Here is a 25,008-nt window from a genome sequence, read left to right as displayed (position 1 = left end):
ACAGTGTCGCTGGAAGAAAAAGGCTTACAGCATTAACACACATCACACAGAGACGGGACTAAATTACTCGGGAGTCACGCCGGTGAGTGTTGCACACGCTAACTAGCGCCTAGCTGGTCACCTAACGTAACATTCTCGCACACAGAGCAGCTGAAGGGGAGCCTGTCTCTAAGCCCACGCAGTGAGTGAGCTATTGGGCTCATGGTAATTAGCATGCTGGGAATGCAACACAGGAAGGATAACGCCGACGGCCGGCCCGTCACTCAGCCTCCTGTGGGCCTGGAGGACTCACTCTTGCTTCCCGCCTTTGGGTGTTGAGTCACCTGGTTATTTTCCTGTTCAGTTTTCCAGTGAGAATCATTCAAACCTCTTATCACAAATCATCTAAATTATATAGCTTCTATTTTTTAAATGACTGTCAGGCAAGCCTTCCAATCTTGCTTTTCTTTGACTCACCATGATTTTTATTTAATTGTGCAAAAAAAAAAAAAAAATAGGCTCTCAGAACTTTTTTCGGGTGTTTTCAGGAACTTGGACAAAATCATTCTGTCACCATTTCCCTCTGGAATAATCTGATTTACGTTAGCACAGCCCTGTTAAAAGGAATAAAGGCGCCCAATGAAGTGAAGTCGCTCAGTCGTGTCCAGCTCTTTGCAGCCCCATGGACAGCAGCCTGCAGCAGGTTCCTCCGTCCGTGGGATTTTCCAGGCAAGAGTACTGGAGTGGGTTGCCATTTCCTTCTCTGGAGAATCTTCCCGACCCAGGGATTGAACCCAGGTCTCCCACATTGTAGACAGATGCTTTACCATCTGAGCCACCAGGGAAGTCCTATAAAGGTGCCTATTCAGCTCCAATTCCTGCAGGGTATGGTGACACCTGGGAATATCCTGGTAATTTATGGAAACATTTATGGCTATGGCTTGACTGTCTCCCAATGGCCTGATTATCTTTTATTTTGGATATCTCAGAAAGAAGCACATTGCAGGCGCAGGGAGACACACTGAGGCTTTGAACCCGCAGAGCTGGCATCTTATCAGCCTTCACAAGTGCTGCACCCCTTCTACCAGCTTTTAGAGAGGATCCGCTCCACCGCTTGGATCAGGACGGTGCTCAGGGGATATTCCCATCATCTAAAGAGCCTGAGAGAAAAGCAGGAAGAGGAGGCTCCAATCCAACACCACCGCCTTCACCCGGTTATCCTCAGACTCATGTAACATCACCCAGTCTGGTTCTGCAGGGCTTCAAGGAAGATGTGGGGGAAACCAGTCAACCGTATGCTTCCAATGCAAAGTGTAAGCAGTAGTGTGAATCTTATTACAGTGGGTGGGCTCCTTATTCTGGGTTTCGAAGGCTAGGACGCTAAAATTAGAGCAAAGTTCTCAGGCGCTCAAGAAGTAATATTCAAATGAGCCTTGAATAGGGGATACTTTGGCCACCTGATGCGAAGAACTGACTCATTGGAAAAAAAAACCTGATGCTGGGAAAGATTGAAGATAGGAGGAGAAGGGGACGACAGAGGATGAGATGGTTGGATGGCGTCACCGACTCAGTGGACATGAGTTTGAGTAAACTCCAGGAGTTAGTGGTGGACAGGGAGGCCTGGCGTGCTGCAGTCCATGGGGTTGCAAAGAGTCGGACACGACTGAGTGACTGAACTGAACTGAGGGGCTTCCCTGAGAGCTCAGTTGGTAAAGAATCCGCCTGCAATGCAGGAGACCCCAGTTTGATTCCTGGGTCGGGAAGATCCCCTGGAGAAGGGAACGGCTACCCACTCCAGTATTCTGGTCTGGAGAGTTCCATGGACTTATAGTCCATGGGGTCACAAAGAGTCAGACACGACGGAGCAACTTTCACTTCCAAGCCTTGAATAAGCCTCTTTAAGGCCATCACTTCACTTTGGACGTAAAGTAATTGCCATCTTTGAGTTATACTGTATCTTGTGCGTGTATCTGTCTGTCTGTCTGTCTGTGTCCCCTGTCTCTGATGAACTATATGGAGAGGCTGTTCTCCAGTTTGACACTCAACCCTGTTATTCTAAGAAAATTCCAGAAGTTATTTTTTGGAATTTTGCTCTGAGGCAACAGGAAGGACACATTCCTGGATTTTTGCCTCTGTTTGTACTGGGCCCTCAAGACTTCCCTGCCCGTTCTTCTTGAAGGCTTGATAGAACTTTGAAGTAAGGTGTCACAGGGCCTTAGAACTCAGGGAATTAAAATTCTATTCTGATCCTTCCACTTGCTAACTCAGCTCTTGGGCAATTTACCTTTCTGGCTTGCTTTCCTCGTCTGAATGAGGGGGCTATTAACAACACCTACCTTACAGCTTAAATGGCCACATGTGAAGTCTGAGCACCCTTTGGAGATTAAATCCACGGTGAAACAGGAGGCCCAGAGTAAGCACTCGGTAAGGATCCGCAGTTATCACCTTGCCCTGGGTTTTCTGCGGGAAGGAATCACTTTGTGTCTCCAGCAAAACTAAGCCCCAGGAGAAAAGAGATAGCTGGTTCCTATTTTCTCTCCAAAAACTCCACTGTTCTCCCAGAGCCCCGAAACAACAGACACAACGCCTGTGCCCCAGGCCAGACAGGCTGGAAGGCACAAGGGGCCCACGGCGGGATTCGGGGTGCGGGTCCCTGGGCAGCGAAGGCTGGGGGTGAGAAGCCGCGGGTCAGGCAGACGGAGCCCAGAGCATCACAAGTGGACTTCCTAAGCAGAAGGCTCCAGGCACCGCCACCAGCTGGCCTCTGGTGACGTCCGGCAGGGGGAGACCGGCCTAGCGAGGACACCCTGTTGTGAGCGAGAAAGCCCGCGGCGGCGCTCAGCACCGGGCACCCCTGGGCTGGAAAACAGCCCGAGCCCTTTCTGAAGACAAGGCTGGTGTTTACAGAGGACAGGCCTGCGCAGCACGCACGGAACCCTCCCGTTTGCTCTTTACCTGCCGAAGTCAATCCTGGCCGAACCGCGTGTTGTTCGGCTCTGGGGTTTGGCTTAGAGCCAACGTTCTCAAGTCAGGCCGTGCGTTTATGGGTGCGTGGCAGTCACGCAGGGTCCCCCACTTCAAAGGGCCCCACTCGTGGTTTAACGCTCTGCTGTTGTCCTTATGAGGCTCTTATTCATGTTTTTGTTTTTTAACAAGAGACTGCATTTTCCTTTGACACTGGGCTTCGTGCCTTATGTAGCTGGTCCTGGGGAATAAAGTGGGGCTCTATGGCTTACTAACCCTGAGATATTAGACACAGTACTTAACGTCTCTGGGTCTCAGTCCTCTCCTTAGTAACATGAGGCAAATGAGAGTTAATGTGAAACTAAGTGAGATAATATACGTGGGGCACAGCTCCTGGCATCTACGGCTGGTGTTCAGTCATTCAGTCGTGTCCAATTCTGTGACCCCATGAACCACAGCATGCCAGGCCTCCCTGTCCATCACCAACTCCTGGAGTCCACCCAAACTCATGTCCATCGAGTCGGTGATGTCATCCAACCACCTCATCCTCTGTCGTCCCCTTCTCCTCCCGCCTTCAATCTTTCCCAGCATCAGGGTCTTTTCAAATGAGTCAACTCTTTGTATCAGGTGGCCAAAGTATTGGAGATTCAGCGTCAACATCAGTCCTTCCAATGAATATTCAGGATTGGTTTCCTTAGTAGGAACTACTTGATTTCCTTAACATCCCAGTAAACGTTAGCCACAGTGACTGTTATTTCCAAAGCCATAAGCCAAGCATCCAATCCAAGTGCTAGCCAGGTGGAACAGGTGCCTTGGTACCTTGGCAGGTACAATACTTTGATGATGTTGTTGTTGTGCTGGGTCTTCGCTGCTGCGAATGGACTTTCTCTAGTTACTGCGGACGGGGGCTACTCTCTAGCTGCCATGCTAGGGCCTCTCGTTGCCAAGGCTTCTCTTGTTGCAGAGCACAGCTTGAGCTTGAGCTTCAGTAGTTGCAGCACGAGGCTCAGTACTTGTGATGCATGGACTTAGTTGCTCTGTGGTATGTGGTATCCTCCCGGACCGGGGACTGAACCCATGTCGCCTACATTCAGTTTGGTTCAGTTCAGTTGCTCAGTCATGTCCGACTCTGTGACCCCATGGACTACAGCACTCTAGGCTTCCCTGTCCATCACCAACTTCCGCAGTTTACTCAAACTCATGTTCATCGAGTTGGTGATGCTGTCCAACCATCTCATCCTCTGTCATCCCCTTCTCCTCCCGCCTTCAATCTTTCCCAGCATTAGGGTCTTTTCAAATTAGTCAGTTCTTCCCATCAGGTGGTCAAAGTATTGGAGTTTCAGCTTCAGCATCAGTCCTTCCAATGAACACCCAGGACTGATCTCCTTTAGGATGGACTGGTTGGATCTCCTTGCAGTCCAAGGGACTCTCAAGAGTCTTCTCCAACACCACAGTTCAAAAGCATCAATTCTTTGGTGCTCAGCTTTCTTCACAGTCCAACTCTCACATCCATACATGACTACAGGAACAAACCATAGCCTTGACTAGAGGGACCTTTGTTGGCAAAGTAATGTCTCTGCTTTTTAACATGCTGTCTGGTTTGGTCATAACTTCTCTTCCAAGGAGCAAGTGTCTTTGAATTTCATGGCTGCAGTCACATTGGCAGGCGGATTCTTATCCACTGTACCACCAGGGAAGTCCAACAACTCTTAATTGAGTTCCAGGTGAGGGACACAGTTACTGGTTACCATCTGGGACCTGAGGAGGGGCTCTCTAGGATGTGGGTCGAGTCAAGTGACCTAATCCAAAAATGCCTCAAATGGGGAATTTCCTGGGGGTCTAGTGGTTAGGACTCTGTGCTTTCCCTGCAGGGGACATGGATTTGATCCAAGGTCAAGGAAATAAGATCCCAAATGCTGAGTGGCAAGGACAAAAAAAAAAAAGCTTCAAAGAGGAAATCTAATTGGATTCTAGAGCTGTTGGTGAGAACTCAAATCATTGTCTGCCCTTCCACAAATGATGTTTTGTGGGAAGAATCTGCACAGAGCTTCTTCCAGCTGAGGAAGAAGTATAGCTCCTGGAGACCCACCCACACAGTCAACAACTGAGAATTAGTTACTGAGAAAGGGGACAGGGTGCAGGGTGACCTCAACAAGGACAGCAGTGTAGTCTTCTCCTGGCGTGACTCCGGGTTTGGAGAAGAGCCTGAACGTGTCCCCCTGTTGCCGCACATTTGTAGATCTTCCTGTACAGCTGAGCACAAGAAAACCTTGTCCAAAAAAAAAAGTGCTTTGATATCTTCAGATAAAAGGGACCTCTGTTACTGAGCAGTATCACTGCTTTTCAGGAAAAGACTATTATTCCTAAGATCTCTGTATACGCATTCTACATAATGAGCACATTTTTTGTGTCTGAATAGCACATAACCTCACGTGGCTCAGGAGAGTCTTTCTGGAGAGCGATTTGGCAAGCCTTTAAAAGGTTCAGGTCCTTTGACAAGGCATCCCCTGGGGGATCTTGCCAAGAAAACAAGCAGAGATGAAGATCACCCTTCGAGAACAAAGATTTTCATTGTGATATCACACTATCACAGAAGTAAAAACCACTTAAGCCTGCAACGACACGTGATTACAGGGTTGATAATAGATCCAACGGAACCCATCAAAGATTATGTTTTTCCGAAGAACCTTAGTAATATGGGGCAATGTTTACAGAATTACGTTCACATTATGTGAACTCAAGCAAACACGCTAATGTGCGCATGTTTCCCAAGTAATGAAAAAGCTCCTCGGCTCCAACTGCCCTACTGCCTGAGTTTTCAATAATGGAAAATCTCTCAGGAAGAACAAGAAAGATTAGCAGGCTCTTAGTGTTCTTATAAGCCTTGCTACCATTTGTAATGAGTGAATTTGCCACTAAATAACTATGAGAAAACATCATCTCCTCACCTTATTATTCTTACTAATACTGTACTCCTGTTTTATTTAGAAATTTCTAATGGTGTGACTTTCTAAAACCTTCCACCCTGCAGTCAAAATTTAGCCAGCTAAATGGTGTTCAACTCACAACACATTATTTTTCAATTAAGGCAGAGAGTTGGGGCGGGGTGGGGGGGGAGTGTTTTTTCCATTGAATAGAAAAGAACGCAATCCCTAATACGAACACTGAGCCGTGATCCTGAAGCGGGCTCGGGGTTTGGGTCGGCTTTTATTTTTGTTTGTATTTGTCTCCTGCTTGTTGTGCAGCAGTTTCCTGTTCAGGCTCTATCTTCCCTCAGATTTTGGGGAAGGTCCCGGTACTTTGCCCAGCTGTGACACAGTATCCATGCCCCCACTACAGAGGCAACAGCATCCCAGGTTGCCAGGACACCAGCACGTGGAAACCTAGGGGCTGATCCAATAGGAATCTCCATCTAAGACCTGAAACCAAGAGCAAGGAGCCTGAAGGAGGAGGCGGCGGCAGCCACAGTGGCCAGCAGGGTCCGGCCCGGGCTCTGAAATCAGAGGGTGGCTAGTGGCCCTCTGTGATCTCTGAGCCCTAAGTGTGCATTTGTCAGGATTTTTCATTAGGTGAGAGAAAACCCAATGCACGATGGACCCCAGAGCAGGGTGTTTACACGTATTAACTCTCTATGGGCAGCTTCGCCCCCAGCTCAGAGGGGGCAAGCGGGGCCTCACTCATGCCTCCTCTTCTGTTACTCGGCTTCTTCACTATCAGCTGAACTCTAGGCAGAAAAACCCCTCGAGGGAAGGAAATGAACGGGCAGGGTCCTGGGCTTGCCTTTTTCCCGATTTACCTCCAGTAAGGAAAAGAAGTCAATTCCTCCAAAACTCACGCAAAAGCCCCTGCAGGAATCCACTCGCTTACTGGCCTAATCCAGAAATCCTGTCAGTCTCTGAGCTCAGGACTGTGACCACACACATGCACATCATTGAATTTCTTTTTTTATGGTTCTAATTTAATTTTAGTTTTTAAATTTAAGTATAGTTACTTATGAGTCTCCCCCCGTGGCTCAGACAGTAAAAATGTCTGCCTACAATGTGGGAGACCCGGGTTCGATCCCTGGGTTGGGAAGATCCCCTGGAGAAGCAAATGGCAACCCACTCCGGTACTCTTGCCTGGAAAATCCCATGGACGAAGGAGCCTGGTGGGCTACAGCCCATGGGGTTGCAAAAAGTCGGACACGACTGAGTGACTTCACTTTGCTTTGCTTTTGCTATAGCTACTTATAAGGCGTTAATTTCTGATGTATAGCCAAGTGATTCAGTTATACATACACACATACATATACACACATTTTTAAATATTCTTTTCCATTATGGTTTACCATAGCATATTGAATAGAGCTCCCTGTGCTATACAGGACCTCGAAGCTCACCCAACTATACATAATCTCTTGGATCTACTAACCCCAAACTCCCAGCACCTCCCTCCCCCTCCCCCTTGGCAACCACAAGTCTCTGCGTCAGTCTGTTTCTGTTTTGTAGACAGGTTCATCTGTGCCATATATTAGATTCCACACGTAAGTGACATCATATGCTATTTGTCTTTCTCCTTCTGACTGACTTCACCGTAAATCCCCCAAAGCCACGTGACACATTTCCCCATCTTAATATCCAGACCGCTGCACACAGTGTAACCTGACGCTGGTCTTCTCTGGTCTGCGGCAGCGATGCCCTCGGGGGTGCTGAGCTGGATGGCACTTCTTGCCCTTACATCAAATGGTGCCGTGTCATCCTGCATCCTTCGTTGGATGCTATGGGATTGAGGACAAATATGACCTAATCCGGTCTGGAGTGTCTGAAAGGCTTCCAGGCCCCAGACTTACTAGCGTAATATTTACCTCTACTGTTTGGAATAGTTGATCTTAATACACTTGCAGATTTGTAACTACAAACCTAGTATGCCAGAAATTATATTATGAGACTTTCTAAAAAGGAATGACAGTTCTCTCTCACTCCAAGTTTCCTTATCGCACGTAACTTTCTTGATTGCAACAACGCAAAAATCATACAGGTTCTGAAGATGAGGTCTATAACCTAGACAAAACCCCTGCCTCTAAAACAACCCAGAGCTTCTGAAACTTGCTCCAATAGGAAGATAATCACCAAAGATGCATTCCCTCCAAAAAAGCATACCCTCCAACACCCACCTAATGTGTGGCTATGAAAAGTAGTGGGAAGGAAAAACCTCACAGAAGGCCTCAGAAAGTTATGAGATTTGAGAGATTTGAACTACAAGAGAGATTTCCTCCCACAGAATATAAACAAATATTAATGCAAGAATCCTGCCACTGAGTGCAGAAGAGTCTCCCTCTGTTTGGCCATCACTGCTATGAACTGGTGATGGCTGTGTGTGTCCCATTCTTCTGAATGAGAACTTTTATTGCAATGTGACTTCACTACTAAATGAGGGCAAATAACTCCCAAACTCTTTTTCAGCAGAGCTGGGAGAGGGATGCGATCTACAGATTCCACCATACATGTCAGGGTTACCCAGAGAAGCTGAGATTGCAGAGGCAACATGGGAAAAAATATAGAAAAGAAGTACAGAGAATGATTTAAGGGCCCATTGGTGGCAAATCTCAGAAAGTGTCAGTAAAAATCCAATTATGAAAGTGAGGGTCTCACCTTGAACTTCAAAAGCTATATCCCTGTTTGCACCAAGTGTGAAATATAGTGTGAACAGGAAGAGCTGCAGAAGCCTTCCTGAGCTTGACCTGGTCCAGGAAAACAGAAGAGGCAGCACTGGGCAGAGAGGAACACAGATGGGCCGGGTCTGCAGGGGGCGCTCCGCCTCACTGGCAGCGGCAAAGCGGGGCGTCTTGGCCTGTGCCTCCAGAAAGGTTACCGGCTTCTCCCTGCTCTCCTCTTCCAGCCCCACGGAAAATTTCAGCAGAGAGCTGGTCCAGGAATATCCAGTTTGTTTGGCATCAAAAGAAACTGGCTGGGCATGAAGATAAAGCTTCCATTAAAAAAAAAAAAAGTGAAAGAGCAGCAAAACTTTCCAGTGAAGGAAAGACACTCGCCAGAAAGATGCCGCCCCAACAGACAAAACTGTAAACAACTATGAAGTAATCGCCTCTCAGAATCATCACAGAGAAACCACAAAGATGCAAGAAATCAGGGAGAAGATGATGAGGTAACAAGTGTAGATGAAATGTGAGCTAAGCTAATGGAATTCAGGGGTAAAAATAGGAAAGAAAAAAGTCCCCTAATGATCACAGAAATGAAAATAAAATTGGAAAATGTGCATGGAGGAGGTAAGCACTGTGAAAACACACACACACACACAAAGAAGAGAGGATGAAATCAAGTAGTTGATATGACCCACCTCCCAGAGTAAAGGAAATAAGAACAAAAACGAACAAAGGGGACCTAATTAAACTTAAAAAAGTTTGCACAATGAAGGAAACTATAAGCAAGGTGAAAAGGCAGCCTTCAGAATGGGAGAAAGTAATAACAAATGAAACAACTGACAAAAAATTAGTCTCCAAAATATACAAGCAGTTCATGCAGCTCAATTCCAGAAAAATAAATGACCCAATCAAAAAGTGGGCCAAAGAACTAAACAGACATTTCTCCAAAGAAGACATACAGATGGCTAACAAACACATGAAAAGATGCTCAACGTCACTCATTATCAGAGAAATGCAAATCAAAACCACAATGAGGTACCATTACACGCCAGTCAGAATGGCTGCTATCCAAAAGTCTACAAGCAATAAATGCTGGAGAGGGTGTGGAGAAAAGGGAACCCTCTTACACTGTTGGTGGGAATGCAAACTAGTACAGCCACCATGGAGAACAGTGTGGAGATTCCTTAAAAAACTGGAAATAGAACTGTCATATGACCCAGCAATCCTACTGCTGGGCATACACACCAAGGAAACCAGATCTGAAAGAGACATGTGTACCCCAATGTTCATTGCAGCACTGTTTATAATAGCCAGGACATGGAAGCAACCTAGATGCCCATCAGCAGACGAATGGATAAGGAAGCTGTGGTGCATATACACTATGGAATATTACTCAGCCATTAAAAAGAATACATTTGAATCAGTTCTAATGAGATGGATGAAACTGGAGCCCATTATACAGAGTGCAAGTAAGTCAGAAAGAAAAACAATATAATATATTATAGCGTATAATATACAATACAGTATATTAATGCATATATATGGAATTTAGAAAGACGATTACCCTATATGCGGGACAGCGAAGGAGAACACAGATGTATAGAACAGTCTATCAGACTCTGTGGGAGAAGGCGAGGGTGGGATGATTTGAGAGAATAGCATTGAAACATGTATATTATCATATGTAAAATAGATGACCAGTGCAAGTTCAATGCATGAAGCCGGTCACTCAAAGCATTTGCACTGGGATGACCCTGAGGGGGTCGTCCTGAGGGATGGGATGGGGAGGGAGAGGGGAGGGGGGTTCAGGATGGGGAACACATGCACACCCATGGCTGATTCATGTCAATGTTTGGCCAAAACCACTACAAGATTGTAAAGTAACTAGCCTCCAATTAAAATAAATAATTTAAAATTTAAAAAAGAAATTGAAAACCTATTTTAAGGGTTAAAAAGGAGTGGAGGGAAAATACTAGTATAGAAGACATGGAAAGAAGTAAGGATAGATGTATAATTGGAATCCCTAAAGAACAGAACCAAAACCATACGGCGGAGAAAATGTTTCAAAATGACAATCAAGACAGCTTTCCTGAAATAAAAGGGATGCAACCTAGTAGCTTTATCAGACAAATGATAAAGAAATAATCATTTGAGCAGCTGAGAAAAAAGATCAAGTCACTTGTACTGATAAAAGGGGGGAAATTGCCTGGCATTAGGTCTCTCCACCACTACATAAGCAGAGGGGGAAACAGAGTAACCAACAAGATCCTTAAAAAACAATGTGAGCCACGGATTTTGTTTCCAGCCAAACTGCCCTTCAAGTGTAAGGCTACCATCTTGAACAATGCAAACACCCAGGGAATATTGCTCCCAGGAGCCATTCTTAAGTTTTAGCCAAGCAACGCCATTGACAAAAGCAATGGCAAAACCATGATGTAATCCAAGGCTAGAGACGAACACTGACAATATTTAACCGTAGAACTATGAGTAACACAAATGGGAGTGCCCAGGCAGCAAAACAGAATGTGAAATATGCACCCTGATGTTACAGAATATTACAATGACTAATAATTGATAGCGGAAGAGGAAAAGAAGTTGAGATGCTGAGTAAGTTCCCTGACTGCATTGAATATGATAGCTGAGAGCCAAGAGTTATTATTTAAAATGGGCAAGTTGTCTGACAGAAGCTTAAGCATATTTAATAATGTACAAGTAAACACTGATGGGATGGCCTCAACTGAAACTGTATGGTGGAGAAAGAGATGTCATCATCCATAATAGAGGGCTAATAAATACAGCTTAAAGATTTGAACCCTAAGGTTATTATATGTGATTATAATTATAAAGTTAACCCGTATGACAAACCATTTAACACCTAGGACAAAAATACAAGACTCCCCGAGGATCAGATAAAAGACACACAGAAATACATTAAGAACAAAACTTTATGCAGGAAGTAGGTAATCAGAGCTCAGCTATGATCAGCTGTGAAGAGCATTTACCTAGCAAAGTAATGCAAGCATTCACTTTTGATCTAATTAAACCATAAAAAAGGAAGGAGGACAGGAAGAGAGCCCTTCTACAGTGGGCAGGGACGAAGAAAGGGAACTAATTCCTCATCTTCCTCAATGGGAAGTCAAGAAATCATCACTAAAATAAAATTTGGGAAGTGCAGCACAAATGTGATATTTAAAGACATGGAGATCAAAATAATCAAGCAAAAGAGATGAAAGCAATGTAACCAGGGGAGGTTAAAAAAAGAGAGAAGGGCAGAGACTGCTGTTTTTCATAACAAACTTTGTAGAACAGTTTGGTTCCTTCATGAATAAGTTTAATAAGTACATTTTTTAAAAAGGAATTTGAACTCAACTGAGCAATCTGAGTTCAACCGACCAATTCAGAGACTGATTTTTTTTCACTTTAACCTTCCCATGAGGTCCATTTAAACTAAAGGTCCCCTAGACTTTCATTTTGAAAACTGAAACAGTTCATTCTACTTTGCCTTTTATTGAAAGCCACCACACAAGTACTGCAATAATCTGACAGTGTTGGGGAAGCCTCCTTTGAACCCCCAGCAGTCATATACTCTATGCGGACGAACTGTTGATTTTAGTGCCGTTATTCAGGAGGGCCTGCCGGGGAAAAGATACTTGCAAACACATGGATACCTATGGTGGTGATGACAGTTCCAGCAAAGAAAAAGGCACTTCCGAGGTCCCAGTGACTGCTGTTGTTGGAAGAGTTTCCTATCGGGCTCACTCCTGCGTTGTCCGCGTCAAGAGCGTGCTGCAAGGAAAGTGAGAAAGCGTGAGACTCAGTGACGAAGTTTACCGAGACTTCCTTGCTCAAGAACCTGCAGTGGTCTCTAGAGGACAGGTTATGCGGACACAAGTACAATCACAACGTGAAATTCTACGGTTAGAGAGGAAAGCACAGCCCAAAACTGCACCACCTATGCTAGACCACATGTCCCAAACCTGCGCTTCATACCTGACGTCACTGCAGCTTCAACCTGCTCCGGAAATGTGATCTTTCTGATATTTATTCTTTTCTTTTAGTGAAGTGCCGTGGATTTACAATACTATGTTAGTTTCTGGTGTACAGGAGGTGATTCGGTTTTTTTTTTTTTTTTTTCTTTATTGTATTCCGTTATAGGCCATTACAAGAATACAGTTCCATGTGCTAAATCCCTCTGCTCATCGATTTTATGCAGAGTAGTCTGCATCTGTTAACCCCATCCTCCCCATTTGTCCCTTCTGTAACCACAAGTTTGCTTTCTGTGTCTGTGAGTCTATATCTGCCTTATATATAGACTCTTTTGTATTATCTTTAGATTCCACATATACATGATATCGGGCTTTCCAGGTGGTGCTAGTGGTAAAGAATCTGCCTGTCATTGCAGACACAGGAGACGGAAATTCAATCCCCAGTCGGGAAGACCTCCTGAAGAAGGAAAGGGCAACCCACTTCAGTCTTCTTGCCTGGAGAATCCCACAGACAGAGGAGCCTGGAGGGCTACAGTCCACAGGGTCACAAAGAGTCGGACCAGACTGAAGCTACTTAGCACACACACATAAGTGACATATACAATTTGTCTTTCTCTGTCTGAGTTACTTCACTAAATATGACATCTTTTTTCATAATAGTTCTCTTGTCCTATAAAAACCATTCTTTTGTACAGACCCTGGGAGCATACCTCCAGATGCTAGATGAGATCTGCCCGATTCATAAATCATTGAGTAAAGCCAATTAGATCTTCAAATCTACTTAGTAGAATTTTTTATAACACTATACACTCACTTATTAAAAGTAAACAATTAGTTTTAAGTGGGAGGGGGAACCTGATATGTTGTCATTTATGTAAAATTTGCGGGTGTAAGATTCCCAGCTGGCTCAGTGGTAAACAACCCGTCTGCCAACGCAGGAGACATGAGAGACACAGGTTCAATCCCTGGGTCAGGAAGATCCCCCGGAGAAGGGCATGGCAACCCACTCCAGTGTTCTTGCCTGGAAAATCCCACGAACAGAGGAGCCCGATGGGCTATGACCCATAGGATCACAAAGGTTGCAGAGGATACAAATGAAGCAGCTTAGCACGCACTCAGGATTTACCCAGTCCTGGCACAGGTTACGCAGAACGCACACGTCTTGTGCGTATCCATGGAAAGCTGTCTGTGAGGACTGGCACCCAAGCGGTTGTTCTTGGAAGACAGGATTTCAGTTCCTTTCCGCTCTCGTCTGTTTTGTTGGAGTGTTTTACATGCAGCTGGTTTCGGGAGTTGAGAGCTGGGACTCCCAGGTCGTGGGGCCGTGGCTGTACCCCTTACTCACCTCAGAACCTTGGGCAAGTTATGTTCACCCCTCTAAGCCTAAATTTCCTCATCTGCAAACTGGAGGTGATGATTCCTCCCCTACGGAGTTATTGTGAGGATGAAATTAGATGATCGATGTAACACGCTTAAGCGGGTGCCTAGCACTGGAGCAGGCTTAACAAAGAGCTGCCAGTTGTGTGACTGTCATTTCACTGTGCCCCCAACACACACACACACACACCTCTTTTTTAAAATAAATGACAGTGACTCCTCACTGGCTACTGGAATTGGAATTTCATACACCTTAAAATTCCCAATGACTTGACCACACTGATGCTCCAACCTCACCTCACACGACTGGGAAAGCCTCAGCCCCGGGCAGGATGCTCTAGGAGACATCCCCTCACACCCCTGAACCTCTGCTTTGCTCTCCCACAAAGGTGCCCCTCATTCAGGGTCTAATCTGGGCCCCAGTTCTTCCAGGAGGTTCGGTTTGTTCGGGTCCAGCCCCCACGGACGCCCTCAGCCCAGGACTGATACCTCCTCATCACATACACATCACGGGTCTTTGATTATGCACCTGCTGCTTTAGATCCTTCCAGAGTCTCAGCATGCACAGAACAAGGTGGACAATCCCTCCGCAGCTCTTCCCAAGTGGGCCCTGCCAACCTCTTTCAAGCCAGGGGAGAGGGGACGAGGAGATTTCCACCATGTGAGCCGTGGTGGAGAAGGGACAGCTGGGGGCTTCAGAGGGAGATGACAGAAACACGAGCTACTTCTCCAACAAGGAAGAAAGACTCCATTCTCTGCCGAAAACTCTAACAACCCCCTGTGGATACTGCCAGACACAATTAAATATTGAGATGTGATTACAGTCATCCTAAATAATGGCCATTAAGCTTTGTTAAAACGGGCAGACAGCGGTTGCCACAAATTAGATTACAACTGAAAAAGTCAACCATTGTTAGTTACATTTTGCCTTCGTTGATCTGAGATATTTCCAACTGTTTAGACCAGGGATCAACCCATTTCCAGAAAAAGCCAGACAGTAAATATTTTAGGTTTTGTGGGCCACATATGGTTTCTGCTGCATATTTTGCCTTTCTTTTTATAGCCCTTTAAATATGCAAAACCATTCTTAGCTCACAGTTGTACATAAACAGGCTACTGGCTGGATTTGGCAAACACCCTAGACAATTGTTCGATCCCTGGGTTGGGAAGATCCCCTGGAGAAGGGAACGGCTACCCACTCCAGTATCCTGGCCTGAAGAATTCCATGGACTAGTCCATGGGGTGGCAAAGACTGAGTGACTTTCACTTCACTAGACAACTGACAAAAGAAACAAATCTCTTTTGTTCAAGTCTTTATTCTTTCCTGCCTCTAAGAACATGAAATACTATACTAGCCACTGTTTCTAACATAAACCTGGCAGCCCAGAATTTAAAATCCAGCTGCATGGAATGTGTCTTTGCCCGTGGTTTAAATCAGCCTAATTTACAAAGATCACTTATTCATTGGCAGCTCTGCAATCCTCTGCTTCAGACAGAAGACAGAGGGTGAGTCCGTTCTGCTGGTAAAATACCCACTTTCACTCTCCTGTGAGTGCCATCAGACCAACCACAGGCCTTAACTTTTATCTCTTCATCATTGATTCAGCTCTGATGGGCCCACCTAGAAATAATATCTCTAGAGGGACAGCTCTAGAGCCCAGTCACTTGAGTGGCCTCAGATCACAGCATCAATACCTAATATTTATAGCTTCTATGAAGCTGTGAAAAGAGTTTGGCTTCAATCCATCTTCACTGTGCTAAGGACGGCATGTTGACATCCAAAGCAGACCCAGTGCCGCGTATAGACAGATTTGCAGCAAAGACAAGAAGGGGTAATTACTGACTTCATCAAAAAAAAATCCAACATAAGATTCCTTTTCAAGTTTCTTTTCTTTGAATTATGCAATTGATAAATATTTAATGTTTACATATGTAACCCTCAAGGAAAGTATCTATCGGTTGAAAGGAAAGGAAGTTAACATTGGTTGAGTGTCTGCATTGAGGCAGGTGGTCTAGAAGCATTCTTCCCTTTAATCCCTTCCACAACTTGTGTGTTATTCAATTCTATTCTTTCTACACTTGCAAGCACGTCACATTACCTCCCCTTTCAAGATACGGAAACAGGCTCAGGAATGTCAAGTACCCCTTCTGTGGTCAAAAAGCCCGGACTGATCCAAAACCACGGTTTTGTCCTTTCCTCTGCATATGGTACCTCGAACACAATCATACTCACCGACCCTGTGCTCACCTCCGGGCAGAGAGGAGGGAGAAGCCTAGTCACTGTCCAAGAATTTGGACAGAAGAGACCTCACAAGTGGTCATTTCTTTCTTCCTTTTTGGCTACACTGACCAACCGAGGATCGAACCCATGACCCCTGCACTGCAAGCAAGGAGTCCTAACCACTGGGCCACCAAGGAAGTCCCAAGCAGTCTTTCCTATCTAGACTGCTTCCTTGAACATGTCGATAGAGGCATCGGACTTTATTGGACTGCTGGAGTGGATGACAGCTCCACAGCTCAGCATTAAAAATTTAAAGAATAAATAAAAACTGGGAAAAGTGAATTTTAAAGCCTGAGAGGGAGGGAACAGAGAAAAGAGAGAGAAAGCACTGGGGGGAAAAAAAAAGGAGAAAAAGAAGGAAGCAAAAGGGACAAGTGTCAGTTGAGCTCAGTTACTACAACACCCAAGACTTCTAACAAGCAGGCCCAGGCCTCCCTGGCGGCTCGATGGTAGAGCATCCGCCTGGCAACTCAGGAGACACGGGTCCAATCCCTGATCTGAAAGGGCCCCACACGCCAGCAAGCAGCTAAGCCTGCGGGCCACAGACACAGGCTGCGACTGCTGAAGCCCCGCTCGCCGAGAGCTTCCCCACAACGAGAGGCGCCCGCAGGGAGAAGCCCACGAGCCGCAGCAGAGCAGCCCTTGCCCTCTGCAAGCGGAGAAAGTCCCTGCCGCAACAAGGACCCGGGACAGCCAGAAACAGGCAAATAATTGTTTAAATAAAGCAGGTCCATCTGGTACCCAGGCTTAGCTTGCTTCAGATCTCGGATGTGCACCCTCTCCCGTGCACCCGAGTCTTCAGTAAAGTGGGCTCTACAAGCAGATGCCTTGGGGAAGTGAGTTTAAATATAAGGTCTGTTACAGGTACAGAGGGCTGGAATATGATTTATAACCAGAAGCAAGAAGGAGAAAAAGAAGGCCTCTCACAAGTCACCAAGCTCTTGGTAAGACTAGCTGGATCCCACAGCCCAGGACTAAGGTGTGATACCATCTAGATATTTTAGATCAGAAAAACTCCAGCAAACAACCAGGATTAAAAGGAATTCACAATCTGTAGGTTATCCACCTACAGGGAAAACCAGTACAAATGGAGCTATCACTTGAATCAACGGCATCATTTTTAACTCCATATTACTGATTGAATTCATACTTCTAACTTTATTAAATTTCTAAAGTATTTTCTAATAATCTTAGTTGTTTGAACTCAAGTAAAGGCTATTAAAATGAAATGCATTTGCTTTTAAGGTTTTTTTCCCTCCCAATTCAGGCTGCAAAAGCGAAGATAAAGCAGCTCATTAGAAATGTCCTAGCACGCTGCTAATAAAATGACGAAACTGAGCTACAAACAGTCTGGCTTGAAAGATCAGTTATAGGCTAGAGATTCAACCCCCATAAGCATCATTTAAAGCCACAATCTCAGACTCAAAGAGCATCATGTGTTCACAAGTTCAACCAAAACCAAGTTCAGAGAGGTCTTCTGAAAATCAAAAGGAGAAAATTATACTAGATGGGATGTGAGAGTTTCAAGGAAAGCATACTATAGATTAGAAGGCATCACTTTAAAATTTAATTCTACCCCTTTTTTAATTTCCCTTATAGCCTGTAAGTTAGAATTTCCAATACCCACCCAGGAAGGGATTCATAAGTGAATGCTTCAGTCAATAAAATATGAGTGAACAAGCTATAGTAATGAATGTAGGCACATGATATTCCCAGCAGTGTGAAAGGAAAGCAATTTATGTCTTTGTAATACAGACAAACATAAGAAAGCAACCCAACACGAAGAAATATAATGATTGTTCTATGTTTAAAACGCAGGTGAAGGAAGAGGTGATGACCGCGGTTAGTGTGCGGGCGTGAAAGAGGGGGAAACGGCGCAGCTGGTAAGGGATCTGTCTGCCAGTCGGGAGAGAAGGGAAGGCAGCCCACTCCAGTGTTCCTGCCTGGAGAATCCCATGGGCAGAGGGGCCTGGTGGGCTACAGTCCACGGGGTCGCAAAGGGTCACACACGACTAAACACAAACACGCAAGGATCCAAAAGAATCTGTTTCTAACTTACTTACAAAACAGAAACACACTCACAGATCTGGGGATCAAACTTATGGTTACTAAAGGGGAAACCTGGGGAGAGGTGATAAATTTAGGAGCTTGGGATAAACATATACACACCAGTGTGTATATAAAATAATCAATAAGGACCTAGTGGACAGCACAGGAACACTACTCAATATTCTGTAACAACCTACATGGGAAAAGAATCTGAAAAAGAATGGAGATTTTTGATTCACAGCAAAGTGAATCAGATATACATACTTACAGCACTGCGTGCGGACATGAGTGCTCAGTCGTGCCCGACTCTTTGCAATCCTGTGAGCCCAACAGGCTCCTCTGTCCGTGGGATTTTTTCAGGCGAGAATACTGGAGTGGATTGCCCTTTCCTTCTCCAGGGGATCATCCCGATAGGGATTGAACCCACCTCTCCTGGGTCTCCTGCATCAACAGGCAGATTCTTTACCACAGAGCTACTTGGAAAATCCATCCATACATACACACACACACACACACATATATACACACACACCTATCTCCATATCTCCATTCTTTTTCAGATTCTTTTCACATATAAGTTATTATAGCATATTCATATATATAGTAGTGTATATATATACTATATAGTGTATATTACACACATAGTGTGTAAGGTATTACACACATAATATGAATTACACACACATATATAGTGTGTACGGAGAAGGCAATGGCACCGCACTCCAGTACTCTTGCCTGGAAAATCCCATGGATGGAGGAGCCTGGTGGGCTGCAGTCCACGGGGTCGCTAAGAGTTGGACATGACTGAGCTACTTCACTTTTCACTTTCGTGCGCTGGAGAAGGAAATGGCAACCCACTCCAGTGTTCTTGCTGGGAGAATCCCAGGGACGGCGGAGCCTGGTGGGCTGCCGTCTCTGGGGTCACAGAGAGTTGGACACAACTGAATCGACTTAGCAGCATATAATGTGTAATGGAGATGTTAGCTAATGCCGTGGTGGTCATCATTTTGCAATAAGTAAATGTATCAAATAAATACATGATACGCCTTAAACTTCCACAACGTTAAAATGTCAATTTAATCGAAATGAAAGTGGAAAACAAGTGAGTAAAGACAGCCCCTCCCTTCCTGCCCCCTCCACCCCCGCCTCTCCTGCACCAGGACCCCCAGAACGGGGGAACAGGGAGACTGCAGCCTCTCCCAGAGGAGGCAGGTCTGAGGCTGACGGGAAGGAAGCGGGGTGTGAGGAGCCCCCCGAGGCCCTCCACCAGGCTCCCCCGCGCCGCCGGCCCCGGGGCAAGGCCGGGCTGCATAAATCGGAGTTTCAGGCAGTTGGCGACGCCATCGTGAGCTTTAGTGCTGCTCCGGGATGAGCCGCGGCCCTCAGGGGACCATTGACTGTCTGTGGCTTTCCTCCTGGGATCTGCGCGCTCCCTGAGATCATCTGCTTCTCTGTGTCCTCACGTGGCGCCCGGGAGGAAGACAAACAGAGGCGGAGCAGGAATCACTCGGCTTGTCTGAGGCTGAGGCAGGCGGCCGAGCGGGGCCTCCGCCGCGATGCCAACGCCCGCGCTGGCGGGCGCTGATTTAGTGTCCACACTCGCGGAGGGAAAGCGGCTTGGTTCATGAGTCAGCCGGGACTGCAGGACAGGCGTTAGCCAGGACACGCAGTCTTCTTCTGACGGCGTACAGCTCGGGGACGAAAGGAAAGGACCTCGTCCGAGGGCGCAGGGTGGTTCCAGCTCTTCCGCGTTCTTCATGTCAGGAGGGCACGGTCAGCAAAGGGGTTTAGGAAGGAGATATCCAGCCAGGGGTCGAGGCGAGATGAGGGTGGGGGAAGTGGTTTCATAAATGTCCTCAGAGCAGGCGCGCTTTCAGCCATTAGTGGAGGGAAGGAAAGCCACAAGCCCTGGGAGACCGAGAAAGGCGGTGGGCAGACCGCAGTCATTAGGGCTCAGAAGCGCCCGGAACGACCCCAAGCCCCGACACCAGGGTGCAGCATCCCCCCGCACCCCGCACATCTGCGGCAGAGGGGCCCCAGGGGAGAAGGGGAAGTAAGAGACTAATCTGTTCTCCACGGTGGCTTTTTATTTCTCCTGCTTCAGAAGCAATTCACATATCAATATTTCAGCAGCAGAAGTGAATGGAAAGCCTGCTTCATACCCCAGGGCAGAACCACACCATACACGTCCTTCAAACAACAGCGGGGTGGGGGAATCACAGCCCCCAGCGAGGCACCTCTTGATTCCGGAAGTCCTCAGCACAGACAAACAGTATAAGCACTTCATACATTCCTCTTGCAACAGGGAAAGTTTACGGGTAAAGTGCGCACGTCCAACCCGGGCAAGGTGTTCGGCTTCCCTGAGCCTCGGTTTTCTCGTCTTTAAAATGAAGGAGGGACATCCCTGGTGGCTCAGTGGCTAGGACTCTGTGTTCCCAATGCCGGGGGGCCCTGGGTTCAATTCCTGGTCAGGGAACTAGATCCCACGTGTTGCAACCTGGAGTTTGCATGTTGCAACGAAAGATCCCGCAGCTGCAACTAAGACCCAGCACAGTCACATACATCTATAAAGGTTTTTAAATAAGGGACCCTACCTTTCAGGGTTGCTGTCAGAACTTTTTGATGTGAGATATGACTCAGACAGCCTGCCCTGTCATTTCGTACCTAATGATATTAATAATAACAGGAATCCTAAGTACTTGCCAGTGCATAGGTTAATTCAGTGAACCCTCACGGTGACCTGTGACATAGGCATCCCCCAGGGACACACGAGACAGAGGAATGAGGACCTTGCCCATGATCGCACATCTCCTGCCCGGCCAAGCCAGCAAGCGGATGCTCGGCCTTGGCACTGGGGGATCATCACCCTAAATGTCAGAAAGGCAGCTTCCCTCCATCCTCTGTGGTCCTCTTTCTCCCTGTCTCAGATCCTCTTAGCCCAGTTCCCTGCCTCTAGAGAGCAGGCTGCCCCCGCCCTCCAGGAGGAGACACCCCAAAGGTCTACAAGAGGTCATGGGAGAGGGAGACTGAGGGACACGGTCCTCACCTCCCACCCGGGCAGACGGCCGGTGCAGCAGACGGACCGGTGCTGGCCGAGCAGACCAGCCATCCTAAGACTCATCACCTCGGCATCTCCCATCAATAAACCTTCCCCAAGACCTGTGTGGGCTGCACGCTCCGTCACTCAGTCATGTCTGACTCTCTGTGACCCCGTGGACTCTAGCCCACCAGGTTCCTCTGTCCATGGGATTCTCCAGGCAAGAATGCCGGAGTGGGTAGCCATGCCTCCTCCTGGGGATCTTCCCCACCCAGGAACCAGGCCAGCGCATAAAAAGGCAGCGTGAGCACCTTGAGTGCCATGGGGGATACGAGGATGCTGTTTATTTTCCTGCTGCCCTGAGTATCCAGTTGTGCGCAAATATTAGCCTTTCCTCAAGGCCCCAGGGGATCCAGGCAGCAGGCTTTCATCAGAGCCTTGTTTACGGGCTGGTCATAAATGTACAGAGGGGGCCACATGCAGACTGGACAGCAGGAGCAGAGAGTCTGTTTGAAGAACAAGAGAGAGAAACCCAACGTGAGCTGAGCAGCCCATCCAGAGCCTCTGGTCTGAGCAAGCGAGCCTTCCTTGCTGCCTCTACTAGTTATTTCTTTGGGGGAAAAAGTTCTATAACTTGGTTCCTTAGCACCGAGAATATATTAATGACTCACCTAGTCAAACCCTGTCATGTGGGACCAAGATATATTGGGAGGACACTTTTACATTTCAAATTATGCCTTACCACATAGAATTAGTTTTCTCCCTTTGACTACATGCAAGGATGAAATAAGAGAAATCTGAAAGCATCCAGTACCCTAAGGAGGCAGAGATACATGTGTCTGCTCTGAAAAGATCAATAAACTTTCAGACGAACTAACTGTCACTCTTTCATCTCAGTTTGGACTCAGCCTCTCCAGACAGAAACAAATTTGCCAAGTGACGTTGAAAAATCACTCTGGTCCTAAGGAGAATGTCTGAAGCATGCCCCGCTCTCTCTGCATTGGAGATTATTCCTATCAAAGATGAGTCTACCCAATTTCTGGGGGGGAGGGGAAATATTTTTTTCCACTGGGCTAGAAAAGCAGCTCCCGGAATTCTGATTCATTGCTGTGTGAGCTAAATCCAAGAGGATTATTCCTTCCAGTGCCACTGCACTGGAGAGAGCTTGAGATTTAACAGATGATTAATCACGTCAAGAAAAAGGGATGCTTCTGCTATCTTGGGCTCATTGTAGCTTTGTGAAATGGAGCACTTCCTGCCATATCAATAAACAAGGATGTCACAGTCATCCTTGATTCCAGCCCTCCACAGGTGACTTTCTGAGCCCTGGGAGAACCATGCCTGCTATGAGGTAGCCACCGAGCTGCTACAAGCTGCCGCCACTCACTAAGGTGATCAAGGAACTAAGGGTGTGAACAATCAGATCCCAGGATGCTGGCCCCAGAGAGCGGAGGTGCACATGAAAGAAGTGATTGCAGCGTGCCCAGGCTCTTGTGTCTCCCCATACACAGAAAAGTGCTAAATTCCTTAACTTGAGATATCTTGCTTTTGTTCAGTCACTCAGTCGTGTCCGACTCTTTGCGACCCCATGGACGGCAGCACACCAGGCCTCCCTGTCCATCACCAGCTCCCGGAGTTTACTCAAACTCAAGTCTATTGAGTCGGTGACGCCATCCAACCATCTCATCCTCTGTCGTCCCCTTCTCCTCGTGCCTTCAATCTTTCCCAGCATCAGGGTCTTTCCCAGTGAATCAGCTCTTCGCATCAGGTGGCCAAGGTACTGGAGCTTCAGCTTTGGCATCCAACCTTCCAATGAACATTCAGGGTTCATTTCCTTTAGGATGGACTGGATGGATCTCCTTGCAGTCCAAGGGACTCTCAAGAGTCTTCTCCAGCACCACAGTTCAAAAGCATCAATTCTTCAGCCCTCAGTCTTCTTTATGAGATACCTGGTTTTCCTAAATTAGCAATAATCTTTCAGTGTTCAGACTACCTGCCCCTTGCTGCAAACCTCTATAACCTGACTCCGCTCCCACCTCCTTGGAGTAGTTCTCTCAGGGTTACTTGAGGTGCTGTCTCCTGGCCTTGAAGTCCTAAAAATTCCCACCAAATAAAACATAACTCTCAATTTCTAGGTTGTGACTACTTTTCAAGTTGACAGTTTTCTGCCTGGACTCTTTCTTACTCTTGAGTGCTCGATATTAATCCCCAATTAATATTTCATTTCCTGTGCCCCTTAGAAAATGAATCAGCGCTTACCAGCACCTCTCTCGGATGAGCGGCTTGATGTGTGGGCAGACAAGGAAACACAAACAACCCCAGAGCCTCTGAAGAAACCTCGAGAACACTCATGAAAATATTCATAGGAGCCAGGATTTACAATACGCTTCCTTAGCTTATTCAACCTGAACAAAAACCCTGCAATAACAAATCCTGTTATCATTCCCACTGTTCATAAATGAAACGATAGAAATAAAGTAACTTGGCCTCTTTGTAGTAGTTAGCAGGCCACAGAGCTGGGTGTGGTTGGCAAGTCCACCTTTGACTCTGGCCTTCTCCTGTCTCCCACAGATAACTCTCTGACCACTTTGCAAACCTCTTTTCTAAAGCTTATCTGTTACATCACCTCCTTTTATCTGAAAAAGGACAGCATGGAGAAGTATGGAGAATTTGTACTTCTGATCCTCCTTTCTCACAAGACAAAAGGTTAAACCGTCCCTTCCTCAGTAAGGCTAATGCTCAACAACCAGCTTTTCATCTCTTCTGCCCATTTCTACCGAGAAGGGAGGGAAAATGCATGTTCTCCATGAAGACGGATAAGCAACCCTCAACCTCAGACTTAAATGATACATTGTGTACTGTGGTTCTTAAATAGAATCTGTTGACTCAGCCCAACACCCTTATGTGCAGATGCAAGGCCATATCCCTTAAAAGCACAACCAACAGATAATCATTCCTTTCTGGTCTTCTCACAGGAGAACGAGGTCCTTCTGGGGGTTCCGCAGGTTGAGTCGAAGACTCCTGCTCTGTGAATAGGGGCCTGAGTGTTTCCTTACCTTCCAGCACCAATTACACTGGACTCTTAATGACCGGCCTCAAGCCACATCAGTTTCCCCAAAAGGGGCAGAGCATCATGGTGGAAAAGTAGGGGTTTTGGAGTCAGATTGCCTGTGTCCAGAGTCCAGTTCTACCTGCCTCTTAAGCTTGGGCAAATTATCCAACTTCTCTGCCCCTCCGTTGCTAACCCCTACCTCAAACGCTCATTGTAAAGACTAAATGATATTAAACATGAAAGCTTTAGAGCAGTATGTGGCCACAGTAACACCATACAAGTGAGCTAGTGAAACAATGAACTCTGCGCTAGAGGCCTCTGAAGAACAGGGAGTAGGCATCTTGCATCATCTTCTATTTTATTTTTCTAATCATCAGAGTCTAACACAGTACCTGCAAATTCATGTCCTCTGAGTCAGTGATGCCATCTAATCATTTGATCCTCTGCCACCCTCTTCTCCTTTTGCCTTCAGTCTTTCCCAGCAATAGGGTCTTTTCCAATGAGTCGGCTCTTTGCATCAGGTGGCCAAAGTATTGGAGCTTCAGAATCAGTCCTTCCAGTGAATATTCAGGACTGATTTCCTTTAGGATGGGCTGGTTGGACCTCCTTGCAGTCCAAGGGACTCTCAAGTTCTTCTCCAACACC

General features: G+C 46.5%; 1 protein-coding gene across 3 annotated transcripts in view; it reads right to left on the bottom strand.

The window, feature by feature from the left end:
- The window catches only part of KCNK10 (potassium two pore domain channel subfamily K member 10), a 149,025-nt gene that overhangs the window by 41,169 nt on the left and 82,848 nt on the right, over window positions 1–25,008 (bottom strand). For all 3 annotated transcript variants that reach the window (XR_006344145.1, XM_043921036.1, XM_043921037.1), the window contains exon 3: window positions 12,250–12,367. Coding sequence is in view for 2 of the 3 variants with exons in the window: in XM_043921036.1 (XP_043776971.1) it covers window positions 12,250–12,367 (118 nt within the window). In the remaining variant the exon portion in view is untranslated. The remainder of the gene's footprint in view (window positions 1–12,249; window positions 12,368–25,008) is intronic.

Source organism: Cervus elaphus, chromosome 12 (genome assembly GCF_910594005.1).
Source record: "Cervus elaphus chromosome 12, mCerEla1.1, whole genome shotgun sequence".
In the NCBI taxonomy this organism is placed as follows: Eukaryota; Metazoa; Chordata; class Mammalia; order Artiodactyla; family Cervidae; genus Cervus; species Cervus elaphus.
This window is presented reverse-complemented; position numbering and strand designations above follow the sequence as displayed.